This window comes from Alligator mississippiensis, chromosome 1 (genome assembly GCF_030867095.1).
Source record: "Alligator mississippiensis isolate rAllMis1 chromosome 1, rAllMis1, whole genome shotgun sequence".
Lineage (NCBI taxonomy): Eukaryota > Metazoa > Chordata > Crocodylia > Alligatoridae > Alligator > Alligator mississippiensis.
In genome coordinates, this window is record NC_081824.1 from 369,137,064 (window position 1) to 369,164,363 (window position 27,300).

Genomic DNA, 27,300 nt, shown 5'->3' on the forward strand with positions numbered 1-27,300 from the left:
ACATTACCAGTTTAATAAGGGCAAAGATAAATATGAAAGATCTTACTCAGCTTTTCCTTATGGATATTCTCTGTGAAGTCAGAGAGAGATTTGCCCAAATAAGGACTTCAGCATTTGGGACCATATGGAAAATTACAGTTTCCTCATTAAATCTGCAAGGTAAAACATTTGTATTTTTTAATATAATTGACTGCATCAAACAAATTGTTTTTTAAAATATTTTTCAGCTAAAATGCCAAAGAAAATCCAAAGCAAAACAAAACAAAAGAAGCCCTAAAAAAATAGGAAAAGGCCTGTAATGTTAGCATCAAAACTAAGATATTGTGACAAATATATAGCACTGGGAGACTATAACAGCCATTTCCATTAGTTTAGGGGTCATAAATTGTAGGTGGATAAATTAAGCCATAAGTATTTTCCACCTAACAGTTTTCATTCTCTGCTTGAGAGATCTGTTTCTAGTCAGTGAATTCCATTTTAGTATTAGATACTGAAAGCTTAGGTGGAATGAATTGTACAATAGTAAAATGTTCATTCTGTGAATTAAAAATGCTTCTTAGCCTAGTACTTTGGGCAAGGAAGTAGCCTGAGGATTCCCAGAAGAACTTCAATCACAAGGATCTCAGTGGAAGTCTCTGACAGTAGCTCATCTTGTGGCCCAGCTTCAACGTCTTTTACTTTAAAAAACAGACGTGAACTGCAAGAAAAGATGATGAGATATCAGCAACTGCTTATCTCCCCTAGAAAAGTATGACATGCATGATGGATAGGTTGCCAGGAGCTTTCCAAACATCCTTGAGCCCTCTATTCCCTACATTTTATGTACTGGTAGGTCTCTCCCTTGAAGTGTATGTAAGATCTCTAGGACAAAAGACAATAATATCCTTGAACTTTCTTTCTTCCATATGGGGTGAAGAGCAGCCTGTTTAAATTTGCAGACAACACCAAGATTAAGGGTGAGATGCTAGAAGGGAAGGGCAGATTACAGCAGGACCTGGACAGGTTACAGGAGTGGGCAAATGAAAATAGGATGGGATTCAATACTGACAAGTGCAGGGTGCTGCACTTGGGCAGTAGGAACCAGCAGCATACCTATAGGCTGGGGAACTCTCTTCTCAAAAGCACAGTAGCAGAAAGAGATCTTGGAGTTATTATTGACTCCAAAATGAACATCGGCCGACAATGCGAGAACACAGTCAGTAGGGCTAACCATACCTTGTCATGCATCCACAGATGCATCTCAAGCAGGGCTAAGGAGGTGATCCTTCCCCTCTATGCAACACTGGTCAGGCTGCAGCTGGAGTACTGCATCCAATTCTGGGCGCTGCACTTCAGAAGGGATGTGGACAGCATTGAGAAGGTCCAAAGGAGGGCCACTCGCATGAGCCCAGTTTTCCCTCCTGCCCATGGCAGGGGGTCAGACTAGAAGATCTACAAGGTCCTTTCTGACCCTATATCTATGAATCCAGGCAAATGTTAAACTGACCAGTCATCAGGCAAAGAAAATATAATGAATACAACCATATTTTCTCATACAACACATCCTCAGATAAGACATAAATCTTCTTTTGGGAAGGCAGAATTACTTAAAAAGAAAGATTTTTTCAGTGTCCTGGTTGAATCCTGACCACAAGAGATCCTGTTCACATGGCTTAAACCCAACTGTCATAGCTCAGCCAAAATGTAGGATTTATCCCCCTCATATCTACAGTCAGTTCTATTGGCTGTGACACTGGAGGTCTGACCCTGAACGGTGAACTTCCCCTTCTTGCTTGAGGCTGGCAGGGGAAGTACAGTAGCTATTCTACATTATCTCCATGTTTCTATTCCATTTAGCATAAAAAGTCAGCATTCCTGCTTAAAGGCATGCATCCCAATTTTGAAGGGCTGAATTTTGGGGAAAGGGTGTATGTGATATGCAAGGATCCTGGCTTGCTTTGATTAAAAAAAATCCCAATTCTCAGTACAAAAAAAGTAACCCTAAATCCACATTTTTCCATTATTAAAATGAACCACCACAAATATATATATCTATATTCCTACTGTACAATAAACATACGTGTGTGTATATACACACACACACACACACACGTACATACATACATACAAACATATTAGTGGTGTTTTTTTAATCATGGAAAAAATTGGATTTGGATATATGAATATATAGATAGATATACAGAAAAAGCTTTGTTATCTGGCACCCATGGGGAATGTGGGGTGCTGGATAACAAAATATGCCAGTTAACTGAGCAGACCTGTGCTTGTTCGGGCCGCCATCTCTCCCACCACATCCGGGGCATTGTTGCCCCTCCCATCACATCGCCACCCCTCCCATGGGCCCTGCAGGACAGGGAGGGGGTCCCATGCAAGCTGCTATGCCCCAGGTCATGGGAGCTCAGCAAAACCAGAAGTGCCACAGTGGGCACTTCCGGTTTTGCTTTTCCCTTATAAGCCAGCATGCCAGTTAATAGTGCATGCTAGTTTGTAAGATGCCAGATAGTGCAGCTTTTCCTATATATATTAGTGGTGTTTCATTTTAATCATGGAAAAACGTAGATTTGGTGTTACATTTATTAACCGAAAATTGGGGATTTTTTTTTAAATCAGAGAAAATTAGGATACCTGGGGTGTGACATAAAATACAATGTTAGTTTGGATTGGAAATTCTACATGAAGAATGCATTGAGTAAAAAACCATGTTATGAGACATTTTTTGGTTAGGCTACTCTCCACACAAACAGCTGAGCCATATAATACTTTGGTAGCCAGTATTCCCTCTAAGCTGTGTGGCATGCACAGCCATGCTCATGCTGCACTGCCAGGTGCCTGTGCAGCCGTGCATGCTACACAGCTTAAAGAGAACACTGTAGCAACAGAAAATTCATATTAATTTGACATAGAATATTTTAACTAATCAAAGCAAATAAGGTAGATCCTTCACCTGCCCAGTATCAATATTCACAGACTAAAATGAAGGTAGAATAACCAAAACACAGCACAAGGCAATGTGAATGAATAGGAACCTAAAGCAATCATCCACTAGTGATTATTAAAGAGACCTTAATTCAAATAAAAATACTCTTCCACCAGCCTTGTAAATAGACAGAAACAGCATTTCTAGTGCCCAAGCGCCACCGCCAATGGACATACAGTTAAATGACAGAATTTTGAGAAAAGAAACCCTAAATTTGACAAAAATTAAACAAACTGTATTATCCTCTCTACCTTTTTAATTTGGACTATACAATGGAGATTTTCAAAGGCACATAATGGGTATATGTGTTCAATTCATGCTGCAAGTCAATAAAACCAATGGGAGTTCAATTATTAATTCCTCCTTGTGCCTTTGAAACCCCCTTTCCAGTTATTTGCTTGGCTGTACTTTCTTCAAGGCAAGTGCTGAAAATGCCTACCTGTGTAACTGGTGGAAAAATTCATGTCAGTGATGAGCAAAGGTGCTACCCAATTGTTCCTTTGTAAATTTTAATCTTACAGCCAAAAAGGAGACCATTTTCAGGCCCAACCTTTCCACCTTGAGCTAAACTTACACTTCAAACCAGTCTCAGTCTACTAAAGGCATCTCTGTTGTTAAATGTGTTCTTTATATCTCAAAAACTCAGTTTGCTAATCTATCTGGATTGTCTAAATTGCCCATTGTAGTTGTTGCTGGATAAACGTATTAAGCAATACGCTAAGTTCATATTGGCTTTCTCTGACCTTCTTTCAGTATTTTTCCTACAGCTGATATTTAATAGAGTGCTCAAGTGAAGATAGGAGTCTCCTCCTTTGCAATAGTGCACAAAGTGATATTACAAGATGGTTTCACCCTGTGAATACTGGTATGTAACAGGGAGCCAGAGGCTCCCTTTATGGAACAGGGAAAAACTCATCAGGATGGTTGCTGTGTAGGCAAACAAGCAGTCAAGATAAGGACTGCAGACAAGACTAGCAGCCAAGATAAGGACTTAGGCAGCCATGGGGAGGGCGAAGAGGACCATTAACTCATAAGGACAAATACCTGGGGACCCAGGTATACTAAGGGATGATGCTAGATAAGAGCATGCTCTGAGGCAGAGGAGACTGGGGGAGCAGAGCTCTGCAAGGGAAGCAGTAGCTTGAGAAAGCTCAGCAATGAGCCAGGTCCCTCCCATCCAGAAAAGGAAAAGGGACCTCCACATAACCCATGCAGGGACCCTGACTCTCAGCAGCATGGTGTGAGAGACTGGCTTTAAGGACTGCCTGGAGGGAAATGATTATTTTCTCAGAGTGGGGAAAACTCTGTTTGTTTAAAGATACAGCTCAGTCTTTTTTTCCTTTGCTATTTACAGGGTTGCCAGAGTGAAGCTGCCTGTGTTAAAGGGATAGCAGGGCTTTTTCTTTATAATGTTGACTTACCTAGTGTGGGGAGGGTTTAGTTATGGCACTAGCCTGTCTTTATGTTGTACTTTATGATTGGTTTGCGCTGGGACTTCCAGAGGTGGAGGAGATCAGAGTAATGCCCAAGCAGGGTGGAAATAATGCCAGGGAGCACAGTGCCGAAACTGAGCAGACACAGGGCCAGGAGGCCCAGTACCTGAAAGCGGTAGATGATGGATGCAAGGACCCAGAGTCATGGTAGGTGAGGCAGGGGCCCAGAGCACATAAGATGCAGTCTGGTGAAGTAGTCCTAGGCTGAGAAATGCCCAGCTGGAGAATAGGGGCTAAGGCCATCAATTCTGACCCCCTGACAAGGGTGTAGAGGCTAGAAGAGGCTTGAGATGATAACTGGTAATACCTGTGAGGCATGGGCATAGCTGAAGGGGTGGTCAGAAGCCATGCACACAGCCTTTAAGGCACCTGGTATCAAAACATACTGAGAGATTGAGAGAGACTGGACTGCTGGGAGACGCAGACAGTTCTGCTGGGAGACGCAGACAGCAAGGTCCCATCGCTCACGCAGGTTTCTAACCTGTGTACAGGACCTCCACCTGACACAGGAGGTGCATGGTCCCACTAGGGGGAATGCCATACTGGATCTGGTATTGGCAACAGGGGATGACATGATAGGGGACCTCCAGATTGGTAGCCATTTGGGAGACAGTGATCACCTAATAATAGAATTCAACATAAGACGTCGAGTGGGTAAGGTAACTAGTAGGGTGAAAGTGCTAGACTTTAGGAAAGCTGATCTCAATGCACTCAGGCGATTAGTCAGGGACGCACTGCAGAGTAGGAGTTTTGAAGGGATGGGAGCCCAAGAAGGGTGGCTGTGCCTTAAGGAAACGATCCTTCGGGCACAAAGCAAGATGATCCCCGAGTGAGGCAAAAAAGGGAAAGGGGCCAGGAGGCTTCTATGGCTGACCAGAGAAATCCAGGGCAGCCTAAGGGCCAAAAGGGGAGCACATAAAAAGTGGAAACAGGGTGAGATCACTAAAGATGAATATACCTCCTCTGCTCGTGCTTGTAGGGAGGCAGTTATACAGGCCAAAGCTACCATGGAGCTGAGGATGGCAACCCAAGTAAAAGACAACAAGAAATTGTTTTTTAGATATATTGGGAGTAAAAGGAAGGCCCAGGGAGGAATAGGACCTCTGCTAAATGGGCAGAAACAATTGGTGACAGATAGGGGGGACAAGGCTGAACTCCTCAACGAGTTCTTTGCCTCAGTGTTCCTAAGCAAGGGGCACAACAAGTCTCTCACTGGGGTTGTAGAGAGGCAGCAGCAAGGCGCCAGACTTCCATACGTAGATCCTGAGGTGGTGCAGAGTCACTTGGAAGAACTGGATGCCTTTAAGTCGGCAGGCCCGGATGAGCTCCATCCGAGGGTGCTGAAGGCACTGGCCGACATCATTGCAGAGTCACTGGCGGGAATATTCGAACGCTTGTGGTGCACGGGCCAAGTCCCAGAGGATTGGAAAAGGGCTAACGTGGTCCCCATTTTCAAGAAGGGGAGGAAGGAGGACCCGGGCAACTATAGGCCAGTCAGTCTCACCTCCATCCTTGGTAAAGTCTTTGAAAAAATTATCAAGGCTCACATTTGTGAGAGCCCGGCAGGGCAAATTATGCTGAGGGGAAACCAGCACGGGTTTGTGGCGGGCAGATCGTGCCTGACCAATCTAGTCTCCTTCTATGACCAGGTTACGAAACGCCTGGACACAGGAGGAGGGGTGGATGTCGTATACTTAGACTTCAGGAAGGCCTTCGATACAGTATCCCACCCCATACTGGTGAACAAGTTAAGAGGCTGTGATGTGGATGACTACACAGTCCGGTGGGTGGCGAATTGGCTAGAGGGTCGCACCCAAAGAGTCATGGTGGATGGGTCGGTCTCGACCTGGAAGGGTGTGGGCAGTGGGGTCCCGCAGGGCTCGGTCCTTGGACCGATACTCTTTAATGTCTTCATCAGCCACTTGGACGAGGGAGTGAAATGTACTCTGTCCAGGTTTGCAGATGACACAAAGCTATGGGGAGAAGTGGACACGCCGGAGGGCAGGGAACAGCTGCAGGCAGACCTGGATAGGTTGGACAAGTGGGCAGAAAACAACAGGATGCAGTTCAACAAGGAGAAATGCAAAGTGCTGCACCTAGGGAGGAAAAATGTCCAGCACACCTACAGCCTAGGAAATGACCTGCTGGGTGGCACAGAGGTGGAAAGGGATCTTGGAGTCCTAGTGGACTCCAAGATGAACATGAGCCGTCAGTGTGAGGAAGCCATCAGAAAAGCCAATGGCACTTTATCGTGCATCAGCAGATGCATGACGAATAGGTCCAGGGAGGTGATACTTCCCCTCTATAGGGCGCTGGTCAGACCGCAGTTGGAGTACTGCGTGCAATTCTGGGCGCCACACTTCAAGAAGGATGCCGATAACCTGGAGAGGGTCCAGAGAAGGGCAACTCGTATGGTCAAGGGCCTGCAGACCAAGCCCTACGAGGAGAGACTAGAGAAACTGGACCTTTTCAGCCTCCGCAAGAGAAGGTTGAGAGGCGACCTTGTGGCTGTCTTTAAGTTCATCACGGGGGCACAGAAGGGAATTGGTGAGTATTTATTCACCAAGGCACCCCTGCGGGTCACAAGAAACAATGGCCACAAGCTAGCAGAGAGCAGATTTAGATTGGACATTAGGAAGAACTTCTTCATAGTTCGAGTGGCCAAGGTCTGGAACGGGCTCCCAAGGGAGGTGGTGCTCTCCCCTACCCTGGGGGTCTTCAAGAGGAGGTTAGATGAGTATCTAGCTGGGATCATCTAGACCCAGCACTCTTTCCTGCTTATGCAGGGGGTCGGACTCGATGATCTATTGAGGTCCCTTCCGACCCTAACATCTGTGAATCTATGAATATGAAATGATTCCCTGAGGACCTTGGGCAGCCTCCTAATCTCTTAGGGTGCCTATACACATGCATTGAGGCTGCTCCTATGCACTGTAATTATAGCATGTCAGAGTAGACTCGATTTAATTGAGTCTGCTGGAGCGCAGTAATTACTGGGGATCCTGGTTTTCTCTGATTAAAGAAAATTCCCAATTTTCAGATTAAAAAAAGTTACCCAAAATCCATGTTTTTGTGATTAAAATGAAACACCACTGTATATAGCATTTTATGCATCAGCATCCCCACTCCAGCATCTTGTGTATCAGCATCCCTGCATTAAATAATGGTGGCGGTGCTTTAACTAAAGCTCATTCAAGGAGCTCTAGGTAAAATGCCTCACAGTCATGCTGATACATGAGATGCTCCAGAGCCACTCCAGTTAAAGCACTCCTCCCTGAGCACATGTATAAATGCTCTTACTTTTAAATTAACATCAAAAGGCATAAGAGGTGAGGGAGACAGAAGGGCCTAGAAGCTGGAGTCGGAAGAAGGCTGGTGGTCACCAGAGGGAGATACTGTGCCACTTGACCTCACCCTGCTACATGGCATTTACAATTGTTGTCAACAATGGTAGGGATGCACCTGTGAGGCATAGCAGGTATATAAAATGTAGGTGTAAAAGGTGATTCAAAGAACTCAGTGTTCTTGGAAAGGGAGGTCAGTAATTCAGGGCCATTCTCTGTGAAGGTTCTGAGCTCTGTGATATCTGAGCTCAGGATATCCCTTTGACTGACATTGTGGAACAGGGGTGGGCAATTATTTTGGCTGGAGGGCCACTTAATGAGTTTTGGTGTCCTCTCATGAGCTGGATCCCATGAGCTGATGGCTGCCTGCCCATGGGCCAAATACAATCAGTTGGCAGGCCAGATCCATCCCATAGGTTGTATTTTTCCCAACCCTGTTTTAGAGTGTTATTGAATGTTAAAAGAAGATGGAATCTCCAAGGGACCTGGAACCCTGGTTATTGTGGATGCAGAACAAGACATTAAAGGAATCCATATCACATCATCAGTGTGACACACTTGCACCTTTTACTTCTACTCAAGAGATAAACTGCAATTTTGATATGCCCTTCTGAATCAACTCTATCCATAAAGAATCCTAATAAGCCAAAACTAAGGTGCAAAGATGTGGGTCACTGTGAAGATGTTTATGCAATCTAGCACATTACCTGCACTGAAATACTAATACCTTGGGAAGCATGCACAATTCCTATTTGAAAACACTCAGAAGTTCCATCCCTATTCTCAATCTCTCTTTTTAATTATAGGTGGCATGTTTAGTGATAGTAAGACAGGAATTGAGCCTCTCTGTAATAATTTATGAATGCCGAATGCTGACTTGTTTATTAGGATATTTGCTGTATGCCTATTGGTTTCTTTTAATAATGGACTGTAAGAAAAAAAATAGCTTCACAGAAAAAGAATGATTCAAGTTAGGCTAGATCTCCACAAACACTTAAAGGTAATTAAAAGGGCAATGCCAGCACAGGAGATTTTTTTAAAAAGTAAAAAAGAAAAACATTCTGGCAGGTTTAAAAAGAAATTTTCTCTCAAGAGAGGTGGGGGGAGGCTAAGACTGGTGCCTGCTGAGTTGTCTCAATAAGTTAAGCCTGTCTAGGTCACCCAAAGGATGGCAAATCCTTTAGAAAATTAAACAGCACTGTGGTTTGTTCCTACTGTACAATAACCAACATTTTTAGTCTTTAATATTGCTGCTTGATGCCTAACTTCACTGCTGGTTGCACGCTTCTGAAAAGAAGAACTCAGCTAGATCTTCAGTTGATAGATAAGATACTGCAATGTGGACTAGTCCAGAAATGCCTGGATTGCAAAATGCTAATCCAGACTAGGTAAAAGCACAAAGTGTGGCACCTAAGAGTTTACCTACCCCACTGTTGAGGTGAGCCCCAGCACTGAAGGGCTTAAGTGTGCTCCATCCATCTATTCTAACCAAACCTCTTCTGGGCTTGTTTCCAGCAGCAACCCTGAAGTACACTGAAAATCAAGGTTCAAGAGCAAACAGATTCATGAGCCTAAAGTAAGAACATTGATTTTTTTTGAGGTTGGATAATACCTGAGGATTCAGGTATGTGAATTGTGGGCAGAAAATGCTTGGGAACCTCATTTCTGGGAACCTCATTTCAGAGTAAAGAAGCAGTCTGGTTTCTGTCAGACAGGAAACAGAGCTCCTAATTATAACGAGCTGTGACAGATATCTAGCACTAATGCTGTATGTACATATTGAAATAATCTGGGAGACTTTTCCTGGGTTTTTTTCTCCCGATAGAAAAAACCTATGCCTGATTAGAAGTTCTAATGCTGAGCCCATGAAGAACAAAGAACTTGCAGTGCTGATGCTGCACATCTATGGGGCCCTATGCACACATCCCAGATACTCTACAGACTCCCTTAGTCTGCCCAAAGACAGAATGGAAGCAGCACACAGGGCAGCCCTGATTGGCTGACCCAGACTACCTGCAACTCCCTGAAAGACAATGTAGGGATTGTGAAGGGGCGGGGGGGGGGGGGTGTCTTATTTTGTTCCCTGCTTGATTGGAGCAGCAGTCCAGAAAGTGACACACTGGCTACATATCCATATACAAATAATTTTCTGTGTAGAAAATTCAGGCACATTAAGGTACATGTCTGTATGCGTGCTCACGTCAAGAGCAAACTGAGCCAGACAGAAGCAGCCTAGTCCAAGATTGCTGCTTCCCTACCCTACCCCACTGGAGCAGGCAGGGGGAGCTGAAGGTGTGCAGGTCAGGCCTGGGCTCCAGCGGGTGGGGGGAGCTGTCCCAGCTTTGGGGGTAGCTCCTTTCCAGCCATAGAGATCAGGGCTAGTCCTAACTCCCAGGGGGTGGAGAGAATTGTCCTGGTTCTAGGAGCAGCTCTCTCCCAGAGACCCCTCCCTAGACTTCATGCAGCTGGAAGGGAGTGGCCCCCAGAGTCAGAACAGCTCCCCCTGCCCACCAGGGCTCAGGGCTTAGCTAGGCAGTGATTTTGGTCCTCTACTGCCTGGGCTCACTGGGAACAATTTGCTCCTGGCCAGTGACTGTACATGCATGTCAGCACAGTAGCTTAAAGCACTGTTTCTAGTATCTGTATCTGTGGGTGCTTTAAACAGTGCTTTAAATTAATCTACTGTGTAATAACCGCTGTGCATGCATATATGGTGATGATTTACTGAACATTAGATTAGCCTTACTGTACAGTAAAGCATTTTATTGCACAGTAAAGCATCTTGTATAGATGTGCCCACTGTCTTCCTGAGGTAGAAAGGGAGCAAAGCACCCTGGGATACTGTAGGACTGTGCTGAGACTTCTCTCAGAAGGGAATGTGTCCCAGGAGAAACTTTCCTTGGTGTAATTTAATTCAGGTTGTTACTGTGTTATTTTTCTTCTGAAGTGGCCATTTTTGCTTTGGGAGATATATCCTAAGCATCTGTAAACTCACAGTTTTTCCTGGGAGAGTAGCAACTCTCCCAGGAAAACCTGAATATCCATACTTAGCCTATGATTGCACAAATTCTTTTTTTATAAATCTTTTCTATTACTTAAAAGAAGATACAGCTGACCAACTAGTAAACCTATGATCTTCTGTAAGGGACAGTGTGCAAAAAATGAAGTTTTTTGTTAAGTAAAGATGCATAGAAAAACAAAAGCACAGAAACATTGTGCAATAAAAGTTTATTGTAATTTATATACATAGGGAAATGAGCTAAAATTGTGCAGATAACCTTAGCTTGATCATTTTCTGACTCCTGAGGCCTGTTTCACAAACCTATTGATATTTTAGTAGAGCTTCTCTTTTGTATGACATATACTTTTATACAGGAAACCATGGGCCAGAGTCCAATCTCATTTCAGGACAATGCAGCTAATTCTGTATTGACATCTGCATAACTGAGATTTGAATTTGTCCCAATATGTATGAATCAGGATGGATCATTTAAACATATCCTAGGAAATCTGAAATCTTTAAGTACAGCTGGTGACTTTACACACTAAAATACCTTTAATAGAAATCTATTTTGAGTCTAATTAATATTCCCTACAAGCAGTTTTAGACAAATCAGATAGTTCCTTGAAAAATGTTTTTTGTACAGACCTGAAGGGAGAAGATTATGTTATTCTTCATGCTTCTGACCCACATAAGAAACATAATGAATCACTGTTATCAAATCATGCTCAGAAAACACTGCTTTTAATGGCCACCCTCTAAAATAATTTAAAGACAATCTATAACTAGAATATCTCTAGACAGTCAACATGCCTCAAAATAATATAGATCTTTGAGCACCTTCAAACTTTTAATCTCCTTCCTATTTTCTATGTGATTCTTGTGCATTTTTACTTCCCTTTGCTAAAACAGCAAAATTGCAAAGCTGCTGTAAGATTAATCACAGCTAAGCTCAACTATGTTCAAAACTGGCAATGTCAGCAGGAGAGATACTAGTGAGCGCTAGGTGATCATCAGCTCATCAGTGCCAATTTTATCACATTCTTCACTCCACAAATTTATCTGTAAAATCCCTGCCCCTCCCCTTTAACTTAGTCTTGGAAATACCAAACTATGTCACAGAAGTGTAACACACTTGTGAAAGCTGTGGAAGATTCAGTCTAATGTGCATTTCTCAGAAATGCTAAACAAGTTTCTGAATAATTTTGCTTTTGGGTAGTGACTATTTCTGTAATGCTTCATGATCAGCCTAATTTTTAATTTTTTTTTATATATATTTAGATATGTTTTACATAATGAGGATATGCAGAATGTATTGTGTTATGAAGGTGAAAAAAGGAACAGAAAGAGTAATGTCAAAAGGAAGTACAGAAATAATCAGGCTCAGAAGCTGAAGAACCTTTATTTGCTTACTTATCAAGCAAAGATTTCTCAGGTATAATGATTCAAGATTCCAAGACTCAAATAATATAGATGCTGACCCCTGTTATATTGTGTAAACTGACTTCAATGGATCTACTCCAGATTTACACTGAGATGAGACTATCCACTGAAATTGTATAGCAACAGAGAAGAATTAGTTTTATATAAATGTTGAAAGTGTTTTCTTTTGAAAAATCACACTTGCATCCATTTGTGTTGTAAGTGGAAGCAAAAAAAGTAGCTAATTTATAGTCTTTCAAAGATCAGGCTTTCAGGTAAAATACCTTATTTTTAAAATTATTTACATATATATTTAATTTCCAATCTTTTACAACAATTTACATTTTAGTTCAGAGTTAAGTAATCTTGCAAAAAAACCTGCATTTAGTAAAAAGAGATATGTGTGTATTACCTGAAAAACCTTAGAAGAAATTAATTATATAGTGGAAATAAAAAACACGAAAAAAATGTGACCATGGGATACTAAGAGAGCCTGGCTTTTTAGTCAGCAAAACAAAACATGAGAGTACACATTCATCAGAGATTAAACACCAGCAAAAGAAATGAGGTTTTCAAGTTGAACGACACTGTTGGCTTAAGAACAAATGGTATAAACTAGCCCTAAATAAATTCAGGTGGAAAGTTTAAGATAGAATTCTGTACTTTTTTTAAACGGATTATACCACATGGTTGGCTGTGATAGCAGGGGAAAGGACTTGATGGCCTGTACCTTGCAGCCCTATGAAGAAAAGACAGTAAAAGTATGCTTAAGGAGGGATGTTTGTGCCTGAAAGCTTGCAAAGAACTTTTCCCAAAACTATTTAGTTGGCCTAATAAAAGATATCACAGCTACCCAAAGAACCTTGCCTGTTTATTTCATTAATATTCTTGAAAATACAAGTTTAGAGATATGGAACATATAATGGAAATGAAAAGCAGGGAGACCATCACCTAATCCAACCCGCGAATAGTGTAACTATGGTGGGTAGGCCAGGGCATCAGCCCCCAAAATCAACTTGAGGGAAGTGAAGGAAGACCAGCTGCCATGATGGTGGCCCAGACACCAGCGCCAGCAGCCCAGTTACAGGTGCAGTTGCCACCCCCCTCATTGCTAATCCCCAACATGCAGATCTTCTTAGTTATGCCCCTGCGAACATGCTACTTAAGAAAGGATCATATCTATCTAAACCATGTGAGAAAATATTTGCCTGACTATTTAAAAATTTCTATCGATGCAAATGTTACGATCTCTTGGAATTTGTTCCAGTGATTAACCATCCTCACAGTCAGAAAGTAGTTCCTAATGCCTTATCTAAATCTCCTTTGTCACAATTTAAGCCTATTACTTTTTATCCTGTCCTCTTTAGACACAAAGAACACAGCATCCCCTGTATAATAACCCTTTTAGTATTTGAAGGCTGCTATCAAATCCTGCTTCAGTCATTCCTTTCATAAACTCAAAAAAAAAATTTTCTATTCCACCAATCTCATTTTTTTTCTAGACTTCTAATAATTTTGTTTCCTTTCTCTTGAAGTCTAACACCCAAAAAGGGGGACAGAACTCCTCACCAAATTAGAAATATAGCTATAACAGCAAGGTTAAATTAAATGACCAGTATAACAAGTGACCATGTAGTGTACTCCAAGGGAAGGGGGAGGATTCTCCATGTCTTGATGCCTCTACCAAGAGGTTGAGGCCTCCCTTTTCTATCAGATATGCTTGAAATCAAATACAAGCTGTGTTTTTGTCAAACACAAATCAAACATAAGTTGTTCAGTTGCATACAGGGATACATGCATGACATTTAGGGCCCTGCTACACATTTAAATTAAAGCTGGATAGAAACCAGCTAGGGCTGTTAAACATTTTCAAGCACTAACTTTATAACCGGTTGGCTCCTTTTGTAGCTGGATAGTAATTGTAATGGTGAGATTATTACTTTGCACATGTGGCTGGTCTAAATTTATTATGCAATTACCCAGATAATTGTGTAATAATTACTTTGCACTTGTGGCTGGTCTATAGCTATTGCATGAGTAACCAGTTAATTGTGTACTGTATGTAATGTGAAGCAGGGGCTTTAAGGGACTGCAATGTACTGAGTTCAGACTAAGTGATCTAATGGTCCTTTAAATCTCTATGAATTCTGATTGACAGCAAGGGCTTTAGTTGGATAAGTTCTTGCCCTTTTTCACTATTTGAGTAACACAAAAGGACTGTTAAAGGGATATTTATGTAAAGGTAGTGTCTTAATGTTTGGGAAGAAAAACAGCAATGACTGTGAAGTAAAAAATACTAAACAAAATACGCACAAGCAAATAAAGCTGTTATTACTTGGACAGCAGATCCCAAATTAAAAACTAGAACAATGCATTAAGGTCTAGTGGAAATCTCATGCTAGTCCTATTTGCTATTGTTTTTTCCTTCCACCTCTTTCAGTCAAGGCCGCTAAAATATACATCATGTGTAGTACTTTATCTATCACTCATGGTAAATCACATTTTCCAGAATTAAAGTACTATTTGTTTTGGGTCCTAATTACCTGACTTAACAGTATGTCATATTTGTGCTCCCCACCCCCCAGTAATTATGTTCTGAATCAGTGTGACATTCAATATTGACCTTTATTTATAGATCTCACAAACAGGCAAATGTTTATTTATAAACCATGAAAAGCAGAGTTCACGCAAATATTGATTCAATATATAAAGAGCAGTGGCCTGGCACTCTGTAAGTAGAAGTAATCACTGACAATTACTGGAGACTATTTTTCACTACTAATCCTGGACTTAACCTTATAATTGTATTACTACATTTGTTCACTCTGCCCATACATCACCATGTTCTTAGTAAGAAAACTGCTATCAATATAATTTAATAATGTACAGGAGAAAAATGATTTTAATCAGTTTAAAAATAATGAAGAGCTATAATTGACCTCAGGTGCTTGGAAAAGTTTTCAAATAACCATTTTTATATTAGATGCTAATTTATTATTTAAATGTATTACTGGGGGAAGGGGGTGGAATGCTAGTTGCTGAATTATACTCCTCTGATGTTTACATCTATAATCATATTCCTGAGTGCTCATAAGAGTCTCCCTCTGGGCTAATCTCAGCAGTGATTTAACTGCTGGTATAAATTCTAAATTGGGTGCGAGGTGGGTGAAACCGATTTTATGCAGAGACAAACCACAAGGCTGTATAAAATGCACTGAGTGGGCCTGATTCTTCTTATGTGTATCCCAGTATAAATCAGGATTGATGCCAGTGAAATCAAAAAAAGCTTACACAGTAAAACTAGGGATGGATATTTAAGGGCTTTGTCACAGGTTACATTCAAAGCAGCATAAGGGAACTGAAAATGACAATATTCACCCATTACATGGTGTTTAACTGTCATAAGCGCCCTCTAAACATTTTAACGATAAGCCACTCAAAAGGAGGTTTTTCTAGGAAACATTTAACCCATGCCATTCCAGGGTATTATTTGAATGGTCAGGAGAGGAAAAATGCTTTATTTCCAGTCCTTCAGCATCCCGAGATGCACAGCTCCCAGCTTTTCTACCCATTCCCATCCTCCAAGACTGTAGTGGTCTCCTCTGCCCCAACCTTCCTGCTGAGAGAAACTGCTCTGAGTGCCATAAGCTGGGAAAGCCTGTGTCTTCTGGCTTCACGGTCTCACTGCCAGGAGACTCAATTTCAGTGAGACCAGAGAGTCCCAGGGAAGCCACTGTGTAAGTTTCAGTGAAAGCAGAAATCCAGGATCCCTGCTGCATGGAGCCTCTGCCTCAATTTCAGCAACACCACAGAGTACCCAGGAAGCAGCTTCCCCAAGGTCCCTGCTCTCATGCCCTAGGGATAGAAGTTACACATAAACAGTTTAAGTGATCAGAAACTGGTTTAAACCTGTAACATAACAGAAGTTCAGTGCATATAAACCAATTTCAAAATAGCTGAAACTGGTTTAAGATAAATCTGGTTGTATTTAGTATCAGGCTTAACTCATTTGGGTTAAACCGGTTTATGGAATTTTCATTCCATTCTATTCCCATACTTATATGGATATATGTTTTTTATATATGTAGATATATATAAGTGGTGTTTCACTTGAATCATAAAAAATATGGTTTGTGGGCTACTTTTTTAATCCAGAAATTGGGGATTTTTTTTTTTAATCAGAGAAAACCAAGATCACTGGTGATGAGCAACCCTGTAGAGTTCTGCTGCTGTGAGTCTGGACTGCAAATCCAAGAGAACTTGGGGGCAGCAAGAAGAGGAAGCAAACACACAGCCCATGCTGGATACATGCCAGAGAGCTGTGCCCTTGTGTCCTCAGCTTCTGGCCTGAGCCACTGCAGGTATGTGGCTACATTTTGTGAATCAAAGAGAATGGCTGTCCAGTTGTTTCTCAGTTTAATCTCTGCAGCTTAGACTAACCTGCAAAGACTGAATTGATTCAGCCTCAGACTTTTTGACTGTGTACTTAGCCGTGGAGCTGTGGTGGCTCAGCACTGAGAACAGAACCCTATTCAATTCAGTGAGACCAGGGAGCCCCAGTGAAGCTGCTTCCAAGCTTCAAACCTCTCTCCATCCTACCTGGCTACTGTCTCCATGCCCCTGCTCACTCAGCAAGTCCCAATTAGGCAGGTCTGAAATGACATGAAGACTTCATCTGTGACTGCTCTAAAACTACCCTAAATTTATGACATTATAACATTGCACAGACTTTTGGAGTTATACCGGTAACCTGTGACAAAGCCCTAAAGTGCCTAAGGGTATGCAAACAAATATAAATTGCACCAATTTAGTGCAGAAGAGAGGCAAATTTAGTACTGAAGTCAATACATGATCAACAGTCTCTTCCATTTGCTACATGTTAGGTAGGCACAAATGCTAACCAGAATACTTCCCAGGAAATTAAGATAAGAGCTCTTGAGAAGTCAAAAGGACTTCTCCAAAAATTATGCTTAAAGTCTGCTTGGGCTCTTTTTTGGTTCTCAACTTTTTTCACCAGAAAAAGAACAGGATACTGGAAATATTTTGTCAAAAGAAGGCGCAAATAGTCCATCATTATTTATCCACAAAACAGGAGAAAAATGGAAGGATAGTGACATATATGTCATTGTTTACAACATGATTGGGAATAAACTGGATGAGAACTGGAGGTTGTGGTGGGAAGCCGTGGTTTGGAGCAGCAGAGGATAGGTCCAAGTTACAAGCCATCAGAAACCAGATGTCAGCACCTGAGCACCAAGCTAAGGGAGTAACCAGGATCAGGGTTCAGGAAGCAAGCCATGGTCAAGCCAAAATTCAAACACTGAGACAGGGGGTTTTATTGGAATCAGTAGTCAAGAAGCAAGCTGAGATCAAACTGGAGTCTGTTGTCCAAGAGGCTGGGTACATGGTGCAGTATGCCAGGGCAGGAACCAGGGAAGTCACAGAGCCAGGAACTACTCAAGGACTGAAGCCAGTACTTTCCCAGCAAGGCTCAGGTGCTGTAGGAGTTCCTTAAATCCAGCCCCAGAAGCAATCAGGGACTCACCTGGCTTTGCTTAGTGGGTTGAGTGAGGCTGCCCTAGTTACACAGGCTGCAGTACAGAAACTTTATAAGTTCAACCTTTTAACATCTTGTATTTATTTGGAACTTATCCACCCGCTATATTTTTCCATTTCCCAAAGGAGAGGGAAAACAAAAACAAAAATTTGTTGGCATTTGCATTTGCTAAAAACAGAATACTGGAATATTTGTAACAAAACAGAAGGTCCATATATTGGCAATTAAAGCCTGCCTTTTCTAGTAAATCAAACTTCTCAATAATTTTTTTTATAAAATAAAAGCAACCAAAACAATTATTTCCAAAGCGCTGAATGGATGAGTAAATATATTTCTTCTGTTCTTATGAAAAAAATATTCTCAATGCCTAAAACAGCAGATTACAAACTTCTGCAGATACAGAATTCATACAAATGGAACTTTATATCTGATCTGGGTTCTAATGAAATCAGTAGAAATATCATTTTCAGTGAAAACAACTGCCATAACAGCCATAGCAGAAGCACTCGCATTGCAGACCTGTCAGATTCTAACGAATCTGCAAATTCAGCTAAATACCTGTCATCAGCAATCTCAGACAGGACATGAGAAGAAGAAGAAGTGAAAACAACCAGGAACTATTATTATTAAGCAGCACTTACTCTAATACATTTTCAACAAAGTAATTTAAAAACAATTATAATACAAAATAGCTATCAATCTTTGAAAAAGTCAGCTAGAGTAAGAGTTGATGCATATTTTCATAAACTAAAAACTGCATCCTTTAGAAGGATGCAACAGTGCAGACTTAAACAAAAAAATCAGAGATATAAATCAAAATAAATTAAAATGGGAATACTTTTATCAGAAATCGATTGTTTCCCCTCTTTCTAACACTAGCAGGCACCTCTCATTACAAGATTTCACAAGGCATCACATGAAGAATTAAACTAAGTATAGGAGAAATATATTAAATAGTCACAGAACAAATAATTTCATTGTCTGTAAACATAAAAAATAAACTATTGTCATGTGTAGGACACCTCTGAGTCTAAAAGCTAGCTATTTGGGGAGTTAACACTTAAAAGAAGAAGTTGAAACTGAAAAAGGTGAAATGAGCCCTTTCAGAGGTTCACTAACTTTTCCTCAGATTTGCAGGCAACAAGACCATGCTTTTCTGGAAGAGACCTCCTTAGAAAAGTATCCCTGTGGCATCAGATAAAGCACATCACCAGAGCCTGACAACATGACTCACTGGGGGTGTCTACACATGATACTATGTTGCCATAATGCACTGCTATGGTGACGTAGTGTCACGTATAGACATGCCCAGTGACTCATGCTATCAGATGTAGCATTGGCAGGCACAAACCATGATGCCACAACTACGTCACTGTAGCAATGCGCTCCCTTGGCATAGTGCTTTGCTACAGTGACATAGCAGCTAAAAATAACCTTGCACTGCTGGCACAGCACAGTACTGTTACTGTGTTGTCATTTAGTACTTCCAAAAGGAATTACTACATGACGGTGCAGTAACAATGGTGCTGTAGAGTCACATGTAAACATGTCTACCGATTCCCTTTTGCTGATGGGACTAAAAGAACCTGAGAAAGTAAGATAAAGACCCTGAGAAAAAAAAAGTTGATACTAATTTCTTTAATAATAATGTATTTTGTATCATGTTTGAGAAGGAGAACTTTGTTGTACACTAGTAGCCCGGGGCACCTAGAAGGATAGGGCAGTGCATGGGCAACTGGTTCCACCTTAGTTGTGGGGGCACGTGCCCACTCAGCAACCAGTCAGTGGCCAGGAGAAGGGGTCCCCCTGCAGCCGATCTTGCTGACTGGGGGTGGGCGGGGACAGATCTTGCTGACTGCCCGCCCCCTCCCCTCCCCTGTGGCCAAGCTCACTGACTGGGAAGCGATGGCAATGCTCCCAGAAGTCGTGGCATTTCTGGAAGTGGCTGCAGCAGTTCATCTGGTGCTCCCACTCCCTGGCTGGCACTCTCAGGGGGAGCACCAGCACTCCCACCTGCCCCCCTCCCCACCCATCACCTAAGTGGGGAGCACAGCCTGTCAGAGGGTGCACCAGTGCTCTCAGGGGGTGCATGTGCACCACCGTGTACCCCTTACGCATCACCACTGGAGCAGTGGTTTTCAAACTGTGTTCCATGAAACCATGCAGTTCTGTGATAAGTCATCAGTAGTTTAGCAAAGATATTGGGCTAATAGCAGAGCCACCGGGAGGCCTGATTACCTGACACCACTTCAATCTTTATGATGGGGTAGTGGTTCCATGCCAGAAAAAGTGATATGAAAGGATTCAATGACTTTAGGAATTTTTAAAACCGCTGGGATAGAGGATCTCGTATTAAAAAAGAGCATTCAAAAGGAAATCAAAAAAAAAATAAATAAATACAATTAGTCCTGCTTTTGATACTGCCTCAAAACTCTGCCTTTTCTCAGCCTATGTACACAATGGAGAAACATTTTTATAAAGGCATCCCATCACTTCCTTTTCTCATTTATTTTGGGTTAAACAGATGTGACTTTTCTATCACTGCATCTTGTGATGTTACAGTACAGTGAAAATGAAATCCATGCCCAAATGCAGATAACTTTCAAAATAACAACAAACATATATTTATCTGTCTTTTCTTTTTAGTGGCAAAGATATGTGCTAACTTTGAGGAATGGTTGTTGGAAGTTCTGAGCAATATACAAAGAGAAACACTTGCTATGTTCTACAGTTGCTACACCAACATAAAAACATGTAATTCTGATACCACCAGAAAAATCAAAAGTTAAAAAGAGCAGTTTCCCTAGGAAGTAATATTAATTTTGCAGTTCGTGGGTCATCAGATTTTTTTCTATATCTGTCCACTATCTTGCACAATGCAAAAGATAGTCATAATTGCTTGGATAAACAAAATGATAACCCTCTCACTCTTTCCTTTTATGTATCTGAATGCATCAAACCACATTTTCATACTACACTCAGCCATTTTAGGAGCACAACGTATGTTTATGAAAAATATTAATTTCTTTCATAGTTTAATAGGGTCCACTGAAATTTTCAAATGTGCCTAAAGAGCACACAATTATTCTTTAATATAAATTATTTATAATCAGTTTTAATTTCATGTTAGAATGGACTTTATAAAGAACAGAACAAAAATATCTAGAAATGGAAAAGCACTGCACTCTGCAATATACAGATTTATTCAAACACTTTATTTCATTATTCTTATTTAATTATCATCACTGTCATCCTGAGGTCAAATAACTTTATTAGAGGGGGAAAAACTCATGTTGCCCAGAGCCTGAAAAATAATAGGAAAATATGTCCAGAACTTCCATTTCAAAAATATATATATATTTCTAAGTTCTGAAAGTATTTCATTTGCTCATATAAAGAGACATATATAATTTATATAATATAAAGTGCATGTATACACATTTGTATACATATATGTGCTTTTGTGTGTAAGTATACAACACATTGTTAAATATTACTGTGGGCACACACATATAGAAAATAGTTGTTAATGTCTGAAAGCTTGCAAAGAACAATTTTTCCAACTATTTAGTCGGTCTAGTAAAAGATATCACATCTACCCAAAGAACCTTGTATGCCTATGTCCTTAGACCAACATAGCTACAACCAACAACTTTAACACATAAAGAAATGTACTTTTTATATCTATTTCACATACAAAAAAAGTTGTAAAGTCAAGCAGTGAGTGCAAGAATAAGAGTCACCTATTCAATCCCTTGTGTGTATGTATTATGATAAAATCTCTAAATAAGTGATCATGTACCATATACTGTCAAGGCTCTTGAGTAAAGGGTATTGTTGTCTGCAGCACCCTGCTTCATTTGATGTGAAACAAAAGCAAGTAGTGAGGCAGGGAATTACAGAAGTTAAAATGAGTGTCTCATAGTTTAGGTAGCTGAGTGCTATCCTGGAATACAAATAGTGGGGTAAAAAAAAAAGGTAAAGGTGTAGGCTACAAGCGGCAACAGTGTGTTTCAGATAGAGGTGGTCTACCAGTGTCAGAAAAGTCACATTGCTAATCTGGGAAGTCATGTGTGTACTAGGGATCCTGGTTTTCTCTGATTTAAAAAAATCCCCAATTTTTGGTTAAAAAACATAATCCCATATCCACATTTTTCATTGCTTAAATGAAACACTGCTATATATATAGTTATATCTTAGTGGTGTTTCATTTTAATCATGGAAAAATGTGGATTTGGGGTTACTTCTTAAAACCAAAAATTGGGTTTTTTTTTTTAAATCAGAGAAAACCAGGATCCCTGGTAGTCACCATATTGGATTCCAAGATGGCTGCTGCAAAATTATAGTTTCATTCATTATTAGACCCCCAAAAGGTCTGCAAAATTGCTACATCAACTCTCTTTTGTTTCAGATTACCTCGACCTGAAAACCTCGAATGGAGATTGTCGACAAGAGACCTTAAGCAAATGTTACAATGGAGCCGATAGCATCACTGAGTCCAGTGAAGCACAGGAGGTATGACTAGGAATCTACAAGATACATCCTGTCTTGAAGGAGATTTGCAGTCAAGAATTAGTCAAAATACATCTGCTGGAATTGAGTGAATAAATGAGGCACTCATTCAATGTAGGACAGTTGCTGTATTCACCACCTGTTATGGCAGTACTCTTGACTAGTTATCACATTGTGTTGCTCCTGTGCTGCAAGATTTCAAAAGCCTCAATTGACAACAGTTCTTTTATACGCAAAGCACTTCCTGCCTTGGTCAACTGATGAATGAACATGTATTCTGTTATTAATGGTCCAATCTATGCAGATTAGAGAAAGCTGTGGAAATTGAATTGATTGCACATCTGGCTTTTTAACTGTCTGTATGTACACCTAAGGTTATGAACAGGGGTCCTGGTTTTCTCTGATAACCCCCCCCACCCCCTCCCTCAGTATAGAATTTAAAAAAGTAACCCAAAAGTCAGCATTTTTTCGTGATTAAAATGAAACACCATGAGATAGAGATAGAGATTGAGAAAATCCATATTTTTCTAAGATTCAAATAAAGCACCACTAATATATACATTTCTATATTTCTATATTAGTGGTGTTATATCTTAATCATAGGAAAAATATAGATTTTGGGATACTTTTTAAAATCCAAAAATTGGGAATTTGTTTTTAAATCAGGGAAAACCAGGGAAAACCAGGATCCTTGTTTATAAGTAAACAACATAATTTTTAGCCACTTTAAAAGGAGAGGGGAAGCTACCACAAAAAGTAAGAATCACCTGTTACATTGAAATGATTACATTTAAATACTCCTTAGTAATGCAAGTGAGCTAAATTACTGTAACTTTAACCCTAAACAGTGTTAAAGTTGCAATGGTTTTGCTATATGATTGAATTGTGACAGCAGCATGGAGATATAACACTGTGAGAGCATATATTGGTACTGGTGGATGTTGATACAGCTGTTACATCTGCTTGTAGTTTACATCTACAGAAACATAATCTATGACTCCTCCCTCACATCTAGCCTCTGAGAAGTCATAGACAAATAATTTTTTTCTGATTAAGTTCCCTAGGAGCCTAGAGTGTTGTTACTTCTCATTCCTAAAACTGCAACTCTTTCCCCCCACCACTCTGCTTAGATCACTATTTCAAAAAGCATCACTCTTCTAATAGTTAGAAATCTTCTTCAAACTTCCAATCTAAATGTATCCATAACCAGTTTGTAGCTATTTGATTTTTTGTCAACATTGCTTTTCAGTCTAAAAAGCTCTTCCCCTTCTTTAGCATGGGTGTTTAAGAATTTCACACTGGAAAGCAACCACCTAGAAGTTGTGGCGACACTAAGAGCTAAATCCTATTTCCCTTTATGCACCTAAATGGCATGTACAACAATTTGCAACTGCAACTTTGGGCACTTGCTGACAGTTTCCAATTACCTCTGTTGGCTCATGGCCTCGCGGCAAGCAGCTGTACAATGAAAGAGTGCTCAACTATGTTCTTCCCATGTACCGAAGGACAGGTTAGGCCTAAATACAGAATATAGTTAGGATTTAGAAACACTACAAACTGACCAGGCCAATGAACAACTGACTTCTTCAGCTGGTTGCAACTATTATTAAATAAGTTGTTTTAGTTCTATTCCAAGTACCATGTAAAAACATCTATTCAAGCAAGTCTCTGGCACCTGACTACAAGTGTAGGGGTTATCTGACTAAGCAAGAGATTTTATTTTTTGTGTCTATCTTTCATTATGTGATTTTATGCAAGTCCCTCAGAAGCTATGATCATAAATATGTGCATAAATAAATAATTAATATAAATACATGACATTCAAACTATCCTCTGGGATAGATCAAACTCCACAGACATCATTGATGGACTGTTTCCTTGTCAGAATATAACCAGTCTACCTTGACAGAATATTACAGAAGATGCCAATGTTCCACCAAAAATCTGTCACCCACTTGCAGTCCTGATGAAGACTGTCACTCTCTCAATTCCCAGAGGGTTGCACTGCCCTAACAAAGACCTGTATTACATGTGTCTGTCCTGCTTAAACGCCTGATCAGAATTGTCACCTATTGTAGACATACAGGCTTTTGTACTACTAATGATAACTGCTACCATTCTACAGCACTGATAGATATTGACACTATATGGTCAATATCAATAAAGCAACGGGCAACTTCTTCCAGTAGTACCACCATCAGAATATACTCCAAAGAAGGAAAAAAGATGACAATTACCTCCACCAAAAAAATTTACTTAGGAGTAATCAAGGCACAGATGAAGTACACAAATACAAGCCCAACCAATCAACCAAACAACTGCAACAACTGAGCATATTGTCCAGTAGAGCAACTACAAACAAATCCAAAATGAAAAACCTCATTTTTGCTTACCTTTGATACTCTGTTTGCAACCTCTCTGCCTACGGTCAACCCCTGAACAAAGGTCCGTGCAGCAATGAAAGCTCTAGTAACTTGAACCTTTAGTTTCCTGGGTACATCTCCAAATGGCTTCAGCTGGTCTGTGTATTTGCTCACACACTCAAGGTAGTCCTCAGTGAAATGGTACTGGGGGTTTATGAGCTGGAACATCCGCTCCAATAACCGAGCCCAGAAGTCATTCAGCATCTCCTCCAAGTTCACATTGCCTCCTGTATAGTATCGTTTCAGTTCTGTGAAGAGATCCTGGAACACTTCGGAATTCTGCATGTACAACATCCCATATGTACGTACAAACATATCATTTAAGGATCTTTCTGCGTTCTCCAGAAGCTCTCGGAAAAATTCTGCCGAGAAAATAAAGAAATATGTGTGGAAAAAAATTAATAAGGTGCCAGTGTCATGCCTGTCGCCTGCATTAAACTGTTACCTTCAGCAAAATACATTCAAATAAATTTGTTAGCACTGCATTTTTAGGAGTAGAATTCAATTATTTGAATTGGAAATAGTTTCACTTAAAAATAAAGAAAAATAGGCAGTATGTTTGATTCCCCATGGAGGCAAAATGACTTAAAATCTGTAAGTTTAACTGTTAAATATTAAATATGCATTACAGAGAGTTTTAATGACAACTCTTCTACCCCGTATTCCATTATTATTTAAATACACCATTCTTATTACTTACAAAACTCTCATTAACTAACTTCCCAAATCTTGTGTATTAAATGTAATGCCATTAACATAATATGACTGACACTACACAGGGATAGCTAAGTAATACCATATTTTATTCTACTTAAGTTCTTACAATAATATGGTGGTCAGACACCACAGACACAACTAAGTTTCTTATATCTTTCTTTACCTTCTAAAAAAATCAAGACCTTTTTGGGACTGGTCCTGCAAGCTATCCTATACATAGAACTCCCATTTAAATAGTACTACAACTTGAGTTAGTCACAAAATATGTTAGCAGTGTCAATAATTTAATGTTATTCTGGAGCACTGTGCTGGCATTTGGCCCTGGAACTCTACTAGCAGTGTTTTTCAAGCACCCTGCTGACTGTTACTTTTTGCAAGCTACAATTTCTGACACACTGTGCCAACAGTTGGCTTATTTATACAGCCTTTCTTTGAGAGGATATTAGAGTTTACTATTCCTGTGTTTATTATTTATGCCTGAGCCATAACCAATTTTAAAGTTTTAGATTCCAGATTTTGTGCTTATTGGAAAATGGACCAACAGAATCTCATATCAGTAAGAGCAATCTCTGGAATCTCTCTCACACATGAAGTTAAGAAGGTAAAGGAAGGAAACCAGCAAGGGAATTCAGTTTCTTTGTCAGTGCTTTTGCACTTAATATCACCATCTGAATATTTATTATACCTTAAGCTAATCAGTTTTTTCCCTTAAAATTTATTTTATGGAATTCAACGCAGCTCCATTTATATCTGATATGAACCCATCCACCGTCCTTTGCATTTATGATTAGCATTGTCACCTCAACCTCACTATTTCAGAAAGAAGACATTTTATGTTGTACTGAGAGAAAGGAACTTTTCTCCTGTGGCATACCACTGACAGACTCAAGTGGACCAGCAAATAATAACTCAAAAATGGGCATGTATTCGTCACCAGTAAGCAGTTACAGGACAGTTACTGAGATACTGTATTCTGAATATGTGGACATAACAGACACTCATGTATGAGGCTAACTGTTAGGAAATGCTGCCTTTTTAAAAACGAGAGTCCCCTTGAAGAATAGGGTCTTTTGTGGTTGCACAGACATTGCCATCATGAGGTCATGACTTGAATTAAGAATACAGAAAAAAAAAGATGCTGCACTGAATTTGAGAGGCTACTTAACTGTGAACAATGGAAAGAACAGGGTATTAAACACACCCATGAGACAGATTACACTTAACCCAAAGTCCGAGCCTTTCCTTTTCTGTAGGACTGTGCAGAAGTGAAGCATAATTCCTGCCTTTGCACTCTTGACCAGTTGGGTCTATTCCCAAAGGCATTAGATCTGAATCATATCCAGGCTTCCAGTACCACCACAAATATACTGGAGGCTGTCATTTAGATATCCCACAGGCATACTGCAACTACTGATCATGAAACTAGATTCATAGATTCATAGATGTTAGGGTCGGAAGGGACCTCAATAGATCATCGAGTCCGACCCCCTGCATAAGCAGGAAAGAGTGCTGGGTCTAGATGATCCCAGCTAGATACTCATCTAACCTCCTCTTGAAGACCCCCAGGGTAGGGGAGAGCACCACCTCCCTTGGGAGCCCGTTCCAGACCTTGGCCACTCGAACTGTGAAGAAGTTCTTCCTAATGTCCAATCTAAATCTGCTCTTTGCTAGCTTGTGGCCATTGTTTCTTGTGACCCCCAGGGGCGCCTTGGTGAATAAATACTCACCAATTCCCTTCTGTGCCCCCGTGCTGAACTTATAGGCAGCCACAAGGTCGCCTCTCAACCTTCTCTTGCGGAGGCTGAAAAGGTCCAGTTTCTCTAGTCTCTCCTCATAGGGCTTGGTCTGCAGGCC

At 40.6% G+C, this 27,300-nt stretch overlaps 1 protein-coding gene across 1 annotated transcript in view; it reads right to left on the bottom strand.

Moving 5' to 3' along the window:
• Positions 1 to 27,300, bottom strand: part of GPC6 (glypican 6) — a 1,341,038-nt gene that overhangs the window by 550,370 nt on the left and 763,368 nt on the right. The window contains exon 3 of the mRNA XM_019486962.2: positions 24,700 to 25,091. Coding sequence (XP_019342507.1) covers positions 24,700 to 25,091 — 392 coding nt within the window. The remainder of the gene's footprint in view (positions 1 to 24,699; positions 25,092 to 27,300) is intronic.